At 41.2% G+C, this 16142-nt stretch overlaps 1 protein-coding gene across 2 annotated transcripts in view; it reads left to right on the forward strand.

Moving 5' to 3' along the window:
- Positions 1–16142, forward strand: part of RAD51 (RAD51 recombinase) — a 44938-nt gene that overhangs the window by 16492 nt on the left and 12304 nt on the right. For both annotated transcript variants that reach the window (XM_043980394.1, XM_043980395.1), the window contains exons 3-6: positions 1198–1335; positions 7006–7123; positions 8229–8320; positions 14417–14511. In XM_043980394.1, the coding sequence (XP_043836329.1) occupies positions 1198–1335; positions 7006–7123; positions 8229–8320; positions 14417–14511 (443 nt within the window). The remainder of the gene's footprint in view (positions 1–1197; positions 1336–7005; positions 7124–8228; positions 8321–14416; positions 14512–16142) is intronic.

Genomic DNA, 16142 nt, shown 5'->3' on the forward strand with positions numbered 1-16142 from the left:
AATCACACATTGGCAGCTCAATAGAGGATGGATTGGAGAGAAGACAGACTGGTAGGAGGCTCCTGCATAGTCCAGGTGAGGGTGGCTGTGTAAGGAGAGAAGGGGCCAGATAGGAGAGAGATTGGGTGACAAGAAATGACAAGATTCGATAGCCGATTGAATAGGTGGGCTAAAGAGTCAAATATGACCCCCATGCTTGTAAATCTAGGTGATTAGGAGGGTTGTGCTTCCCAGTGTAATGTGAACAAGTTTAATGAGATCTACCATGAATATCACAATCTATCTACACTTGTTTGTTTCACTTAGCCCCACCCTAAATCTGGAGGAAGGCTGGGCTCTTACACAGTTCCTGCTTCTGGGGAACAGGGGGTAGGTGTACCTATGGAGGTCCCTATGGTACCTGTGAAGATGCTGCTATTACTACTTAGCAGTCAGACTATAACTACTCTGACGGTTCATAATCCAGGTCTGAAGAGGTGGTAAGGAGGACAATGGAAATTTAATCTCATTCCAATGGCAGGGGTGCCACCTCTCCAATACACTGAGCTTCTTTTGATGAAGGCCAGGATTACATTCACTTTCTGGCTCTGATACACTGCTTTCTCATTGAAGTTACTGTTGCCCGTTAAATCTCCCCAGATCTTTAGTATGCAAACTGTCGTTACCTACACATTCCCCATCCTGTACTTGTGAAGTTGATTTAACCCTAGTGTAGAACTTGACATCTCTGTTAAAGTTCATCTTACTCCATTTGGCCTTTGGAGATCTCTTTAACTCCCATTGTCAGATAAAGAAACAAACCCAGAGAAGTTAGGGACTTGTGTGAGGTCATTCAGACTCAGCTGTGGACTTGAAGGGCTTCAGGAGTTTTTGTTTGGTTTTTCCACTGCTTCCACAGTTTCTTTTGTAAACAAACAAATATGCAGCTTAATCATTAAGTACTAAAATTATAAATAACATTCTGAGTTTTACTGTGACTGTATTGTTTATTCTCATCTGTGCTCCGTCTCTAACTAGGATGTGCTGGTGTAATTGTTCATTCTGTAATTGCTAATATGAAGTCCCAGCTTTCTTTCTGTGGTTGTATTGTGCTTTCTAAAGCAGTAATGAGGGCTAAGTATTCAGCTTGTTCTGTAGAAGTACCTATTCTGGAGGGTTAATGATAAAGCCATTTTAAATGGTTCTCTTCCCTTGCAGCAATGTGGCATAAATGCCAATGACTTGAAGAAATTGGAAGAAGCTGGATACCACACAGTTGAGGCTGTTGCCTATGCACCAAAGAAGGAACTAATAAATATTAAAGGCATTAGTGAAGCCAAAGCTGATAAGATCCTGGTAAGCACTACTCAATTGAACCAGGGAGGCATTAATGGGCTTTTCATTTGTAATTCACTGTTGAATTTGAGGGCTGAGTCAGTTGTTAGAGCTATCAATGGAGTAGATTGGTTAATTCTAACTTGTTATTAGTCCATGCTGGATAAGCTGTGCCCTTAGTCAACTTCCCCATTAGGAATTCTGATGACCTTCTTACTGCTTTCACATATCTGTTGATTTGGGTTCTGAAAAAGCTCTCTCCTCCCTTTGGGGCTCATTGTAATTTGCTTTCTAAGTATAATACTCTAAGGATTATAGGCTGAGTTTGGTGGCTGAGTTGTATAAAGCTCTCTAAGCCTCTAAGAGGGAAGAATACTACAAAATAATTATAATTCTTGCCTCTAATCTTCCCAGTGGCAAATAAAACATCAAATATATCTTATCTTTCTGGGCATTGTGGCCTCATAGTTTAGAAAGCCATTTATTGATTTAATATCTGAATCTTGTATTCATTAAGCTCTGTATGGGTGTAATTCATCAATCTGGTCTTAGAGCCCACTCTACCTTCTTGATAATGAAAGGGGAATGTGATTTAAATGTGCCTGGTTTCATTCACCTTAATAAACTGACAAATGACAGTCTTCCCTGACTGACTACATGTAAGGTGGTGACTTAATAATTCTTAATGTTTATGTAGTATATTACATTTTTAAAGTTCTTTTCATGTCCATTATCTCAATCCTTACAACAAGCCAGGCTAGAATGGACTTTCTTTTTTTTAATGATGGAACCATGACCCACCATGATTGAGTGGTTTACTCAAAGTCACAGTCAGTCACCGGCAAACACAGGATTTGAACTTGCCTCTTGACTCTGTCCAACACACCTGTCACTGCATTCTGCTATCTGCCCTGTCCCCATTTTAACCTTTTTTTATGCTGTTTTAAGATTTCATTTCTAATTATATACTTCAGTATTGAGTAAAGTAACATAGAAGACAATGAAGAATCACTTGGTAGAGGTGGAGCAGGCTGAAACACATGACAAATAAGACCATGAAAGAAGAAATAGAGTAAGAAAAAACAACTAGCAAATAAGTGACTAAAAAAAATGGCATGCATGGCGCTGTTGTGAGAATAAAGGCTAGATAGTGAACAACCTTGGTGGTCCCACTGATATCTTTGAGATGTCAAGAGAAATTGAAAGAGGTCCTCAGAATGTGGATCCTTCCCCATTTCCCCTCCTGTTGGGGGGGACATTGATAAAAGTCACCCAGGATGGGCAGGAATGGTGGGCTGAAATCTGCATTGGGAAAGAGAATTCTAAAATCTACAATCTCCACTTGAGTAATAATGACCCCCAATAATTATACTTTATTTAAATGTATATATTCCTTCAATATTTTACATCTATACAGCATAAAACTTACCCAGGTTCTAGTCTTGTATTGTGAAATCCTATTTTTCCATTGCCTACAGTTATAACTTCAGAGGCACATCACCTTTCCCCTTAGAAAAATTTCAGACATATAATTTAAAAATCAAATCTTCAATACTGATATTCACTTTAAGACCCATTCTCCCTGTCAGCATGACATCTCTGCATTTCATTTCCCGACATAATTCCCCTTGAAAGAATGTAGTTCACTTGATTACTCCGTGCACATTTAAAAGTACACATACATTTAAATATACTAGTTAATTTAGCAGACACTTATTAACCTTCCTGATGTGTTCAGAGAACTGTGCCATATATCTGGGGAGATTGAAACTTTAGCTAATGTCCCTGCCCTGATGAAGCTTGCAGTAAATTAGGAGGATGTAATACACACATAAATGATGCTTTTACATAAATGCATAACAGAGGTATAAGTCATGTTAAATCCTAGGTAGGGGAAGGACAATTACTGATCTGGAAAGCTTCAAGGAGAGGTGGCCTTTTAGTTGAGGTTTAAAGGACTAGTAGGAATTCAGTAGGAAGAAATGGAGGGAAGATAATCCAGGCAGGAAAACATAGAAAATATATGTAGAATAATGCATAGTCCAGTTTGGCTTAAGCAAAGGGAGAGGAGTAGTACAAGAAAAAAGCTAGAAAAGGTGTTAGCCAAAAGGGGGGGGGCTGAACCTTAATTATAATGACATCCTGACTATGAAGAAGACATGACAGCACAGTTCCCTTCCATCATTGGAGAGGTGTGGGGACTATGGGTGTGGAACATTCACATGCTGTCAGACTTAGTTGGTGAGTTTAGCAGAATGGCTTCCCCTACCGCCCACCTTTTTTGTTGTTGTTTAGTTGTTTTTCTTTGGGGGAGGATGGGGGGGTGCAATGAGGGTTAAGTGACTTGCTAGTACATGTTAAGTGTCTGAGGCTGGATTTGAACTCAGGTCTTCCTGAATCCAGAGCCAGTGCTTTATTCACTGTGCCACCTAGCTGCCCTGTTGTTTTTCAGTTGTGGGGTTTTCTTTTTTTTTTTTTTTTTAGTGAGGCAATTGGGGTTAAGTGACTTGCTCAGGGTCACACAGCTAGTAAGTGTTAAGTGTCTGAGGCCGGATTTGAACTCAGGTACTCCTGAATCCAGGGCCGGTGCTCTATCCACTGCGCCACCTAGCTGCCCCTGGGATTTTCTTGGCAAAGATATTGGAGTAGTTTGCGGTTTCCTTCTCTAATCTTTTTTTTTTAATTATTCTTTGTTAAAATAAATGGTTCTCTGGTAGAAAAGGAGTAATGGCTGTGATGTAAAAATAAAAGATATTAATAAAAATTAGTTTTAAAGGTTGTGGGTGCATTGTTTTATAGACCCTTAAAGACAGAGTGTTTGGATTTACTTGGTAAGCAGTAATGAGCCCCTGAAGGTATTTGAGCAGAAAGATGACATGAGCAGATCAATACGTTTAAAAACAAATGAACTAAACTTTGGCAGTGATAGAAAAGATGACTTGAAGAGAACAGAAGTAAGAGCCAGTATTGGGATGCAATGGCAGTGGTCCAGCTGGTGTCCAGGAGAAGCTGTTACCCAGGTGGCACTAGTAGAAACAGGAGAGGATGTGAGAGGGATTGCAAAGGTCGAAGCAACGGGACTTGGCCACTCATTGCATGAGAGAAGTAAAAGGGAGAGGAAAGAGTCAAAGACAGCAGCAAGGTTTTAACCTTGGGGACCTGGGTGAATGTTAGTGCCCCTGACTAGCGTTAAGTGGAGGGGATGAGATTCAGAAAGATCATAAACTCGGGTTAGGATTGTTGACTTTGCGGTTCTGGCAGTTCTTCTTGCTAAAGATGCTTCATGCTTTGTAGGCAGGACCAGAGTGTAGGACAGGAGTAGGGACTAGAGGTGCAGGGTTAGGAATATTCTGCATAGATATGATAGCCGAAGAAAAGATTGTAGAAAGAGAAGTGGACCAAGGACAGAACCACCTCACCTTAAGGACCTGGAAGAAGAGGAGCTAGAGCTAGTAAAGGAGCAGTTAAGTGGGGAAGGGATCTTTGAAATCGAGGGGAAAGGAGAGAGTATGTAAGTGCCATACGATCCTGGGTTTAGAACTGAAGCTGAGAGAAACCACAGAGTCCATCCCCCTCATTTTATATGTGAGGAAACTGAGGTCAAGGGGAAGATTTTTGCCTAAATTCTCAAAGGTAGTAAATGGCAGAGTTGGGATTTGACTTCAGTTTCATGGCAGCTAGGTGATGCAATGGATAGAGTCAGGAAGCCCTGAGTTCATATCCAACCTCCGACAGTAGCTGTGTGACTCTGGGCAAGTCACTTAACCCTGTGTGTCTAAGTTTCCTCATCTGTAAAATGAGCTTGAGAAGGAAATGGCAAACCACTCCAGTATCTTTGCCAAGAAAACCCCAAAAGGGTCACAAAGAGTCAGACATGACTGAAACAACTGAAGAAGAAGAGCAATAATGCTCATTGTACTCTGTCTGCCCCTGATACCAAACCCAGCAAACACCCTTCCAATTGTAGTAGATAGAGCATTTAATACTACAGTGATGCCAAGGAAGATGAGGACTGTAAAAAGGCTATTAGGTTTGTTGGTTAGAAAGTCTTTGGTGTCCTTCAAAAGAACAGTTTGCTGTTTCATGGAAATTTCTGTTTCTTGAGCTTTCAATATTGCAGCATTGTTCCAGCTCTTACTCAAGTTATTTAATAGAGCCTGATAGCTGGAGATGTTGAGAGAGAGTATAGGCGGTATAAGCAATTTCTAATTTGAATTCTAAGTGTAAAGATGTTACTATCCCTTGAAATGTGGAGTTAGTACTGCTATCAAATAAATGTTTGTTGAAATAATGCTAATTGAAAATAAAAAGGTTCTAAGTGCTTAGTGCCTCATTAAAAGAATATTTGTAGTATTGACTGGGACAGCAGGGGTCTGTGAAATGCGTTTGCTCCTTCTCTCTGGGCACCAGCTTCTGTCAGTGAGCAAATTTCAGCAGGGGAGCTTCAAATGTGCCTTGTAAGACCTCAGATGTGCAAATCAGATCACGGCTATGCTTTATTAAATGCATAAATCCAAATCTCTACTAAATAAATATATGTAAAATTATTGTGGTGTCAATTTAGATTGACCTACATGTACTTTTAGATTTTTGTTTGCATTGATGTCAGTCATTTTATATTGTGAATAACTAAATAGCAAGGACCATGCTTGTCTTGTTTGCTTTTGGGTTGTGATGATGGCTTGTCCACACACAATTAAGACATTTCCCTTCATGGGGTCTTTGGGCCCCAGTCTTTCAGAAGTAATACTTATTATGGTGTCAATATGAATCCAGGAAATCTAGGGGTTTTTGCTGCTGCTTCCAAAAAATAAAAACTTGAATTCAGAGTAGTTAAGAAGGATGTGTTAAAGATTTTCATGGAATAGCTGCCAGATTCTTTTCATGGAAATTTATCTCCAAAGTCTGACACTAATAATTTTCAGTTAGAAGTTAAATTAAATTTTCCTTAAATAATAATTTGCTAGTGCATTGGATTTATACTGATTGACTCAGCACAATAAAATTTCATGTAGTTTTTCAGTGAGTTTGCCCTGCCATTTACATTTATCATGTCCAAGGTTTTGCAGATCTTCTTATTGAAATTCTTACAACTTAAGTCTCAATACTTGTATTCTTCCTGCCTTACAGAAAATAGGAAATAGATTTTGAAACTCAGAAACTCAGAAATTGGAGGGGGCAGCTAGGTGGCGAAGTGGATAAAGTACTGGCCTTGGATTCAGGAGTACCTGAGTTCAAATAATGCCTCAGACACTTGACACTTACTAGCTATGTGACCCTGGGCAAGTCACTTAACCCTCATTGCCCCACAAAAAAAAAAAAGAAAGAAAGAAAGAAATTGGAGACACACCTCTCTCTCCAGGTGGCTGTCTTCATTTTGATCTTCAATCTGGGAAGAGCATTTTGTCATCTGAAAACTATGAGTAACCTAGAGGTTGAAATTATAGGGAAGAAGTGACTAAAATTCAGAGATTTTGTCTTATCTTAAAATTAATCTCCTATGGTCCTGGAGATGAATTTATGTTTCAGTTGCATGATTAATAGTTATTTCTTGAAATTCTAGTATCTGGTTTTTTGAGAAGATTCAGGAATGTTTCCTATATTTGTTATCTTCTCCACCCATGGTACCCCTACCTGTCTCACATACAGCTTTGGAATGATTTAACTTCCCATCTCCTCCATTTTTGTCAGGCTGAGGCGGCTAAATTGGTCCCAATGGGTTTCACCACTGCAACTGAATTTCATCAGCAGCGGTCAGAAATGATACAGATCACTACTGGCTCCAAAGAGCTCGACAAACTCCTCCAAGGTGGTAATCTCTTAGCAGGGATTTGTGGACTCTTGTGGGTGAGGGGAATGGCAGATAGAGCAAAAAGAGATACTAGAAAGTACACTTTGGGTTGTTGTCTATTTTCCTGAGGCCTCTGAAGAGGATTTCTGTGGTGAAAGAATAAAGAGACTGCAAGGAAGAACCTGATGTTCTACATGAAGCACAAGATGCTATTCATGATTACAAGGAATATTTGAAAATCGGTCTTACCAATCAACAATCATTTATTGAATACGTGTTCTATGTCAGGCACTGTAGGAGATGCAAAGACAAAATGGAAAAAAAGAGAAAGAAATCAATTGTTTGGTTTAATAGTTTAAGAAATTCAGAGCCAATATGAGGGGTAAGAAGAGAAAGAAGGAGGATTTTTGTTAATTGAAGAAAGTTTAATTTAAAAAAAGTTTGTCACCTCCTTGCTTGAGTTGATATTTTCAATTAAAGCCTCTTACTATAATTTTAGTTCCAAGGCTGAAATGTTGTGGCTGTTTAAAATCCTATCCAGTTTTCTTGCCCTCAATCTTGTGTTTTAGGGTACTGGATATTGAGTCTGATGCATTGGATTTGAATCCTGGCTCTGTTACTTACTGCCTACTTGGCAATAAGTGATTTTCTCAGTTTCCTTGCTTTTTAGATGAGGGAGATTTCATTACATCATCTCTAGGGTCCTTTTCCATTTTCAGTCCTATGATGGTTAGAGTCACTGTGGCATGTGATACAGTACAGTCATCTTGGCTTCTTGGAGAGCTGTAGTTATCTTGAAACTGCTTGCTCTAGAAAAGAATTGTTTTTCCAAGTTACTACCTGATTTGGTCTGACTTTTGCCATTTCCTTATGTACTCCATCACTCCTTTCTTGTTTCATTCTTTGCTTACATAATCTTTGAGGACTTCAACTGGATTTGTTGCATATTAGTGCCCCATAGACTACAGTAGTTTCCTGGATGGATGGATGGGTGGATGGATGGAAGGAGGGAGAATTTTCATGATCTCAGTTTTGTACCTTTCTTCTAGATAGACACATAAGTAAATTCCTAACTTAATTTTCAATGTGGTATCTGTATGTTGTTTTTTTGTTGACCCTTTAGGTGGGATTGAGACTGGGTCCATCACAGAGATATTTGGGGAATTTCGAACTGGGAAGACGCAAATTTGTCACACACTGGCTGTGACGTGCCAGGTGAGTAAGTGGGATACTGACAAGTCCTGGGTTCTAATCCTAGGTTTTAACCTTGTGATATCTCTGGGCCTCAGTTTTCTTCTCATAAAATGATAGTTGAACTGGAATGATTTTTGAGATTCCTTACAACTCTAAAATCCTATGATTCTACAACCCTAAATTATTGAAAGGAGAGAGTTATACAATATTATTGGTGGCATCACACTTGGAGAATATAAATTAATTATAAATCAATTAATTTAGTCCAAAGCAAGTAAAAAGAGAGTCAAATTTGTTAGTATAAAAGTGGATTTTGATCTAAGGGTATGGGATTTGACTGCATGAAGCTTGTCCTACAGGAGCATGGTGGCAAATTGGGACAAAAATGGATTCATCAGTCATGGGGCAGAAGACCCTCAAACAGGGAGAAAGATGGAATGAGCTTGAGATTGGTGTCTCCTATACCTTGTCATCTACCAGGCAAACAATAGGAAATGAGTACAAACATTTCTTTAAAAAACAAAAAACAAAACAGGCCCTGACCAAGAAGCCTGCTTACTAAATATCAACAAGTCTGCCAAGATAAATTGCTTTAAAAATCTGCCTGCCCCCGGGGCAGCTAGATGGTGCAGTGGTTAAAGCGCTGGCCCTGGATTCAGGAGTACCTGAGTTCAAATCCAGCCTCAGACACTTGACACTTACTAGCTGTGTGACCCTGGGCAAGTCACTTAACCCCCATTGCCCCACAAAAACAAACAAAACCAAAAAAAAAATCTGCCTGCCCCATGTCATTGAAGCTGTTTCCTCATTTGTAGAATGAGGGCTTTTCAGGAGAACCGATATCATCTTCAGTTTCTGTTCCTTTGGTCTCACTCCCTTACTGACAATACCTTGTATGTGCAGTGCTGGAGAGTGTGGAAGAGGAGCTGCCAGCCTGTGGAGTTTGGGTTTCTTCTGTAAAGTTTTAGAAAGTCATTTTGAGGACAAGAGAAATGTGATCAAAGTACTTTTTTAAAAGGAAGATGATTTAGCCAGTAGTATTTCGGTTCATTTCATTTCAACCATCATGCATTAATTGGTAATTTGCTAGGCACTGGGGCTACAAAAAGCAAAACCAAAACATTTGTGGAGCTTACACTGTATTGGGATGATTGAGCACATTAATCACCAACAGGTATTTATTAAGTGTCTGTCACGTGTCAGGCATTGCGGGGCACCAGGGAGACAAATACAGAGAATGACACAATCCTTGAGGAGGCAAGTTCATGGAAGAATATATGCAGCATAAATATAAAGCTAAGAAATCCCAAATACAAAGTGTTTTGGGAGGGGAGGCATAAGTAAATATAAGATGATTTAAGAAGGGAGAGGCCATTAATAGGGAATATCCCAAAGAGGTGTTAACTGGCAGCTGGGAGAAGAGAGGGCATCCCAAAGCCAGGCCGAGCCAGGCTAGGCTGAGTCTAGGGGTAGGAAGCAAATCCTTTGGGAAACAGCAAGCAGCCAGCTTGACTAGAATAGAGTCTGAAGAAAGAGGAGTAATAAGGAATGAATCTGGAAAGTCAGTGGGCTAGGGGGCAGCTAGGTGGTGCAGTGGATAGAGCACTGGCCCTGGAGTCAGGAGGACTGAGTTCAAATCCAACCTCAGACACCAGATACTTACTAGCTGTGTGACCTTGGGCAAGTCACTTAACCCCAATTGCCTCAACAACAACTAGAAAAAGGGATAGGGGGGAGTCAATGGGAGCTAAATTATGAAAAGCATTTGAAAAAAATATTTTTTATACCACAGTCACTTTCCAAGGAGAAGCTTCCTTTATCACAAGCACAAAAATCATGAAACCAGTCAGAAAGTCATTAAACATTTAAGTGCCTACTATGTGTCAGGCGCTGTGCCAGCTGATGGGGATACAAACAAAAGCCAAAGTCATCCACCCTTGTGGAGCTTGCACTCTAATTGGGGAGGCAGCAAGCAAAAGAGATGGTGTGTGCTAGCTATGTGCAGTGTACATGGGAGGTCACCTCCAAAGGAGTGCACTGGGGCAGGGCAGGTAGCAGCAGGCTGAGTCTCAAAGGAAGCCAGAGGAGCCAGGAGGGGGCAGGAGCGAAAGCCAGTGAAAAGAGCCCGAGTCAGCCAGAAGGCCTGTCACTGGAGGAGAGTGAGACAGAAGAAGACTAGAGAGACTGGATGGGATCAGGTTGAAGGTCTTTAATTGCCAAACAAAGGACTTGATTATTAATTCTATAGTTAATAGGGAGCCATGGAAGTTTATTGAATAAGGGAGTGACAGGCTCAGACCTGTGCTTTAGGAAGAGCACTTGGGCAGTTGATTGGAGGGTAGGTTGAAGTGGGGAGACATTTGAAGGGTGACCAACCAGAAGACTGTTAGAATAGTCTCCCTGAGAGGTTGTAAGGGCCTACACCAAGGGATATTGCCTAATGGGAGTTGAAAGAAGGGAATGTAATATAATATGACAGGTGTTAGAAAATAGAGTCAGCTTATAGCGACCTTGGTGGAAGGCTTTAAATTGCAGGCTTTGAGGAGTTTCTGTCATAAAGTAGATAAAGAGACTCGTTTGATCCTCACAACAATTCTGTGAGGTAGATACAATTATTAATCCCAAGAAACAGTAGCACGAAGCATCTGTGTTGTTTCCTGGTTTCAGTACTGAGGAATTAGGTCTCTGTCAGTAGTCAACAGTGCCCACCCCCGCCCAAACAAAACAAAAAACAGAAACAGACTCTCAACCTGTACATTTTTTTTAGTGGGGGTAGAAGTCTTTGCTGATAAAAAGAAATGTACTTTGTCAGGGGAAGGGGGTGGGGCAGTAGTAAAGAGATATGGAAGATGAGGAAAAGAGCACACACAAAACCAGGCTGGGTCCCAAGCAGGTGGACGATGTGATTGGGGCTTGACCTTGACAAAGAAGAGTATAAATTCTGGGGGCAGCTAGGTGGCACAGTGGATAAAGCACTGTCCCTGGATTCAGGAATACCTGAGTTCAAATCCGGCCTCAGACACTTGACACTTACTAGCTGTGTGAGCCTGGGTAAGTCACTTAACCCCCATTGCCCCGCAGAAAAACAAAACAAAACCCAAGAGTATAAATTCTTCCTTGGGGACTAGAGAAAAGGAGTAGAGAGTAGGAATGAAGAGTTTTGAGCTATAGAAATAGGGGAGAAAAAAAATTCCAGGTATACGTCCTTGTATTTTCTCAGTAAATTAGAGGCGAAGTACTCTGAAGGAAGAACTATTCATAATTCGGTTCTTGTGCCAGTGTTACTTTGTGTTATACTTAGAACTGAAATATGTCAGGAAATAGACACATTCCATGAGTATCCTGTGTTTTCATAAAATCCATTTTTAATACAGTATGCATTTGTGTGTGCCTAAAGTGCAAAGCCACCAAGAAGTGCAGGTGGTAGAACTAGAACTTAGTAAGACTGATTTCTACAAACCACACAAGAAAAGTAAGTCCTCACCTCTTAACTTAGCTGTTTTCAGCTCACTTAAAGGTCATTTTGAAAGTGGAAATTTTCCTCTTTGGTCACCCCAATATTTTATTTGTTACATACCAAAAGTAGTCATTTTCTCTGGGATTATAGCAAAATGAGGATTTTAATGACAGTCTGACCTTCAAATTAAAATTTTGGTTTCAGAATTAACTTCTGCTGCACCTCTGATGAGGACTGCTAGGCCATTTTTATTTCCCCTCTTATGTGATTGTGAGCAGGAAAGGGTTTGAGGAATGGAGGGAAGGAAAGCTGTAGCAAACCTTGAGAATAATTTAGAGGGACTTGAGGAAAAGGAACAAAAGCACTAGACGCTCCTGTCATTGCCCAGGTGCCATTTGGAAATTGGCAACTGGGGGGAAATAAAGCCGTTTAAAATGACACCCTTAATACCAGGGTACTGTTTATAGGTCTTCTGGCATTATATGTGACCTTTTAAATAGTAATGTTTTCCCCATGTTGTTTTGACAGGGATTCATGCAGAATAAATATTTAGAGTACAGTACACCCTGTCCATGGTTGCCATGGCAACCAAGCGTGTCATGCTGACGTTCTAAAGTTGTATAAACAGAATCCCAGGCTGGGAATGTTTACCGAATGGTCAGCTCATGTCTGCCAACAATAAAATGAAGCAAAATTCTCTTGTAAACATATCCTGTCTATAAAAATAACAGAATACTCACAGACAACCGAATACCTAACTTCAAGCCTTTGATTTTATCCAAAGAAAATTAATGCTGAGACCTTAGGTAAATAATAGTGGCTGTTCACATTTTTGAAGTAGTATAAGAATTATCCCCATTTTACAAATATGGGAAATGGAACTCAGGGAAGGGAAGTGACTTGGCCACGCAGCTGATTTGTCTCGGAGCCAGGAAAGCTGCACAATGTCTTGGAGATTCTGAGGACCTAGGTTCAAATCCTGTTCCATCACTTCCTCTGAGTAAATTTGGACATATTTGCTTCTTCCCCCCACCCCACCAGATCTAAGGTCCTTCAACTCCCAAGACACATTATTCCTTTCTTACCTTCTGTCATCCTGCCAATAATAGATAGAAGGCGTGGATATGTGTCCCCAGATCTCGGGCCACATCTGATCATTTTGTGGTGCTTTCTTGGTCCGCTACTTTCCTCAGCAACTTAGTGACCGAAAAACTCTATGGGGCAGTGGACCCCTCTCTTACTGTGGTGGGCGGTAAAAGTGGTAAGCTCCCGTTGAGGTAGTAAAATGGACAGACTGTTCTTACTTGTGCCAGTTGAGCTACTTCAGACTTCTCAGAGATACTGTGGTGTTTGGCACAACATCATAGGGCAGTTGTAGAGAGGTAAAGAGATATCACCCCAGGTAGCCCCCAGGGCAGTCCTGGCTGGCGCCCTCTGTGGCATCTTTTCTCTCTCCTCCCCTTCCCCCTTTCTTTCTGCTCTGCCTATATGTTAGTATTCTGTTCCTATTTCTTATACATTTCTTTTTTTTTTTTTTAGTGAGGCAATTGGGGTTAAGTGACTTGCCCAGGGCCACACAGCTAGTAAGTGTTAGTGTCTGAGGCTGGATTTGAACTCAGGTACTCCTGACTCCAGGGCCAGTGCTCTATCCACTGCGCCACCTAGCTGCCCCTTCTTATACATTTCTAAACCCTACTGGGGACCCTTGTTACCAAACTCTCCTCAGTGGAGCTGGAAATATTCATTGTTCTAGGGTTGATGGCTTGTGCTAGACAACTAAGCTGCTATGCATGAGACCATATATTATGTCATTCAAGGGTCTTCAAGTCCCCAGAACAAGTTTTGGAGAAATGGTCTAGAGGTAGATCATGGCCTAGCCCACTCTCCTGTTATATGGGCCCAAACCTGGCCCAGCCATAAACCAAACTGAAGAATTTTAACTTAATCTCCTCTGCAATAACAACATTTGTACTTTTATCAAATTTGTGATTTCAGTAAGTTCTCCTTCCTTTGACACAAAGTGTATCTAGCTCCTTAATGCCTTAGGAGATGGTTTCATGAGTTTCCATAAGCAAAAGTAAGTCATCACCTGGTTGCCATATAGTTGGTGACTCTGTTAGGACTTTCCCAGGCACAGGTCTTCAGATAACAGATATCTGGGCCCATTCAAGAAATGCTCCACTGCCATAGACCTTAGGACTGCAAGCGCAGCTCCACCATGTATGTGGTTCTTGACAATCAGTATGAGACATATGGAGCAGCTAGGTGGCACAGTGGATAAAACACTGGCCCTGGAGTCGAGGATCCGAGTTCAAATCTCCCCTCAGACTAGCTGTGTGACCCTGGGCAAGTCACTTAACCCCAATTGCCTTGAAACCTCTGGAGTCATCTCCAGTCATCCTGATGTATATCTTGCCACTGGACCCAGATGACCCAGATGGCTCTGAAGGAGAGAGTGAGGTTGGTGACCTTGCACAGCCCTTCCTCACTTAAATCCAGTTCAGTTCAAGTCATGACATCTGTCATGGTCCTCCTCGGAACAAAGGACAAAACAAGAAGACATTAATATGCCATAATGGTCGGCCTTGGGCAATTTAGTCTTGAATCTCAGAAAAACTTGGCTGTAGTTCATTCTGTTGTTTCCTTTTCATTTTCTTTAGCTCCCCATAGACCGAGGTGGTGGTGAAGGAAAGGCCATGTACATTGATACTGAGGGAACCTTCCGGCCAGAGCGATTGCTGGCAGTGGCTGAAAGGTAGGCTATTGTTCTGAAGGTGAGGACCGTCTGCCTGTGATATTTAGCATCTCATTAATCACTGGGGGTTGATTCAGCTGATCTAAATGGCTAGCAGGCTAGGTCCTTTGGCCTCCCTTGACTTCTGTAGGGGGATCCCTCCCAAAGCTGTTCACGGGTCATTCTTTGTATTATGAGAAGATGCCTTTCCCTAAAAAAGAGGTGGGGGTTTTGGGGGGTTTTTTTGTTTTGTTTTTTAGTGAGGCAATTGGGGTTAAGTGACTTGCCCAGGGTCACACAGCTAGTAAGTGTTAAGTGTCTGAGGCCGGATTTGAACTCAGGTACTCCTGACTCCAGGGCCAGTGCTCTATCCACTGCGCCACCTAGCTGCCCTGGGTTTTGGTTTTGATCAGGGCAGATTTGCTTTTCAGCTACATTATTCAAATCTGCTCACAAGGTTATCCCGCCTTTGTCATTTAGAATCTAATTCATGGTCACATCTAGGATCATTTTTTTCTTGTCACCTGAAGCCATAGAAGAGAATTGGAATTCCCATTACATGGCTAAGAAACTACCATTTCTCTAGCCATAGCCCCACATTGATATAAACCCAGCTAATTACATCCTCACAGGTACTGGGTTTATGGAGAAAAGGGGACTGAAGTTCCCTCTGATTTAGGGAGGTTTGTGTTTGGGGGTACCCCCCCCATGTCCCTTAGTCTGAGCCTCAGCTAGTATCACTGAGACACAAATTAATATTGATGTGTGGTTGTATCATTGCAAACTCATTTCAAATCCCACAATTCTTTGCCAGGTCAAGAAACTGGGACAGATTTCCCTTTGGTGACTTTTGTTTTAAGGAGATGTATATCTCTGCACTGGATCATCCCTCCAAAAGTGGCAGCATCCACACCTGAAGATCCTGCTCAGAGATCATAGTTGCAGAACTTCATTTTAGCCATCTGGAATTTCCCTGGAGCATAGTATAGGTTAGGCTTTGGCAAGTGTTCATAAATAGCGACCAAAATTTAGGAAATATGTTCATTAGGCAATTCTGTTGCCTTTGATATAAAATGAACTTTATTCATGAGGGACAGCATGGTGTACTTGGCTTGGAGTTAAGGCAGGAGACTTGGGTTTGAATCCTGGCTCAGACACTCAAAAGCTACATGACCCAGCTGAGCTGCTTCCCCCCCAGTGAGCACCCAAACAGAGGCAGGAACATTGGTACTGGCCTCTTTCCCGGGGTGTTTGTGCTCACTTTTGTCACTGTTAAAGTGCTATATAAATGGGAGCTGGTGATGGTCATTCATATTGGTGTTATTACAGTCATTCTTGCCTGTTAGGGAAATTTTTCCTATGTGAATTTCATATCTATGTGTTAATTGTATATGTCTTGCCTCTGTCAATAGTTCCTCAAAATGGGCTTTTTAATATAAGACCCAGTAAGGCTAATATATGATTATTTTTCACAGCAAAAGCATTGAGAGTGCCATAATTAATACATTTGCCAACACTGCCTAAGTACAACCTGTTATTTATGAACATTAACCCAATTCAGGCTATTATGGCATAATTTTCCTGTGTTGTATGACAACCCTTTCTCAAAAGAACCACTGCAAGTTCTTTTTATCCAGAGAAAGAGCACCCTC

The sequence above is a fragment of the Dromiciops gliroides genome, chromosome 2, assembly GCF_019393635.1.
Source record: "Dromiciops gliroides isolate mDroGli1 chromosome 2, mDroGli1.pri, whole genome shotgun sequence".
In the NCBI taxonomy this organism is placed as follows: Eukaryota; Metazoa; Chordata; class Mammalia; order Microbiotheria; family Microbiotheriidae; genus Dromiciops; species Dromiciops gliroides.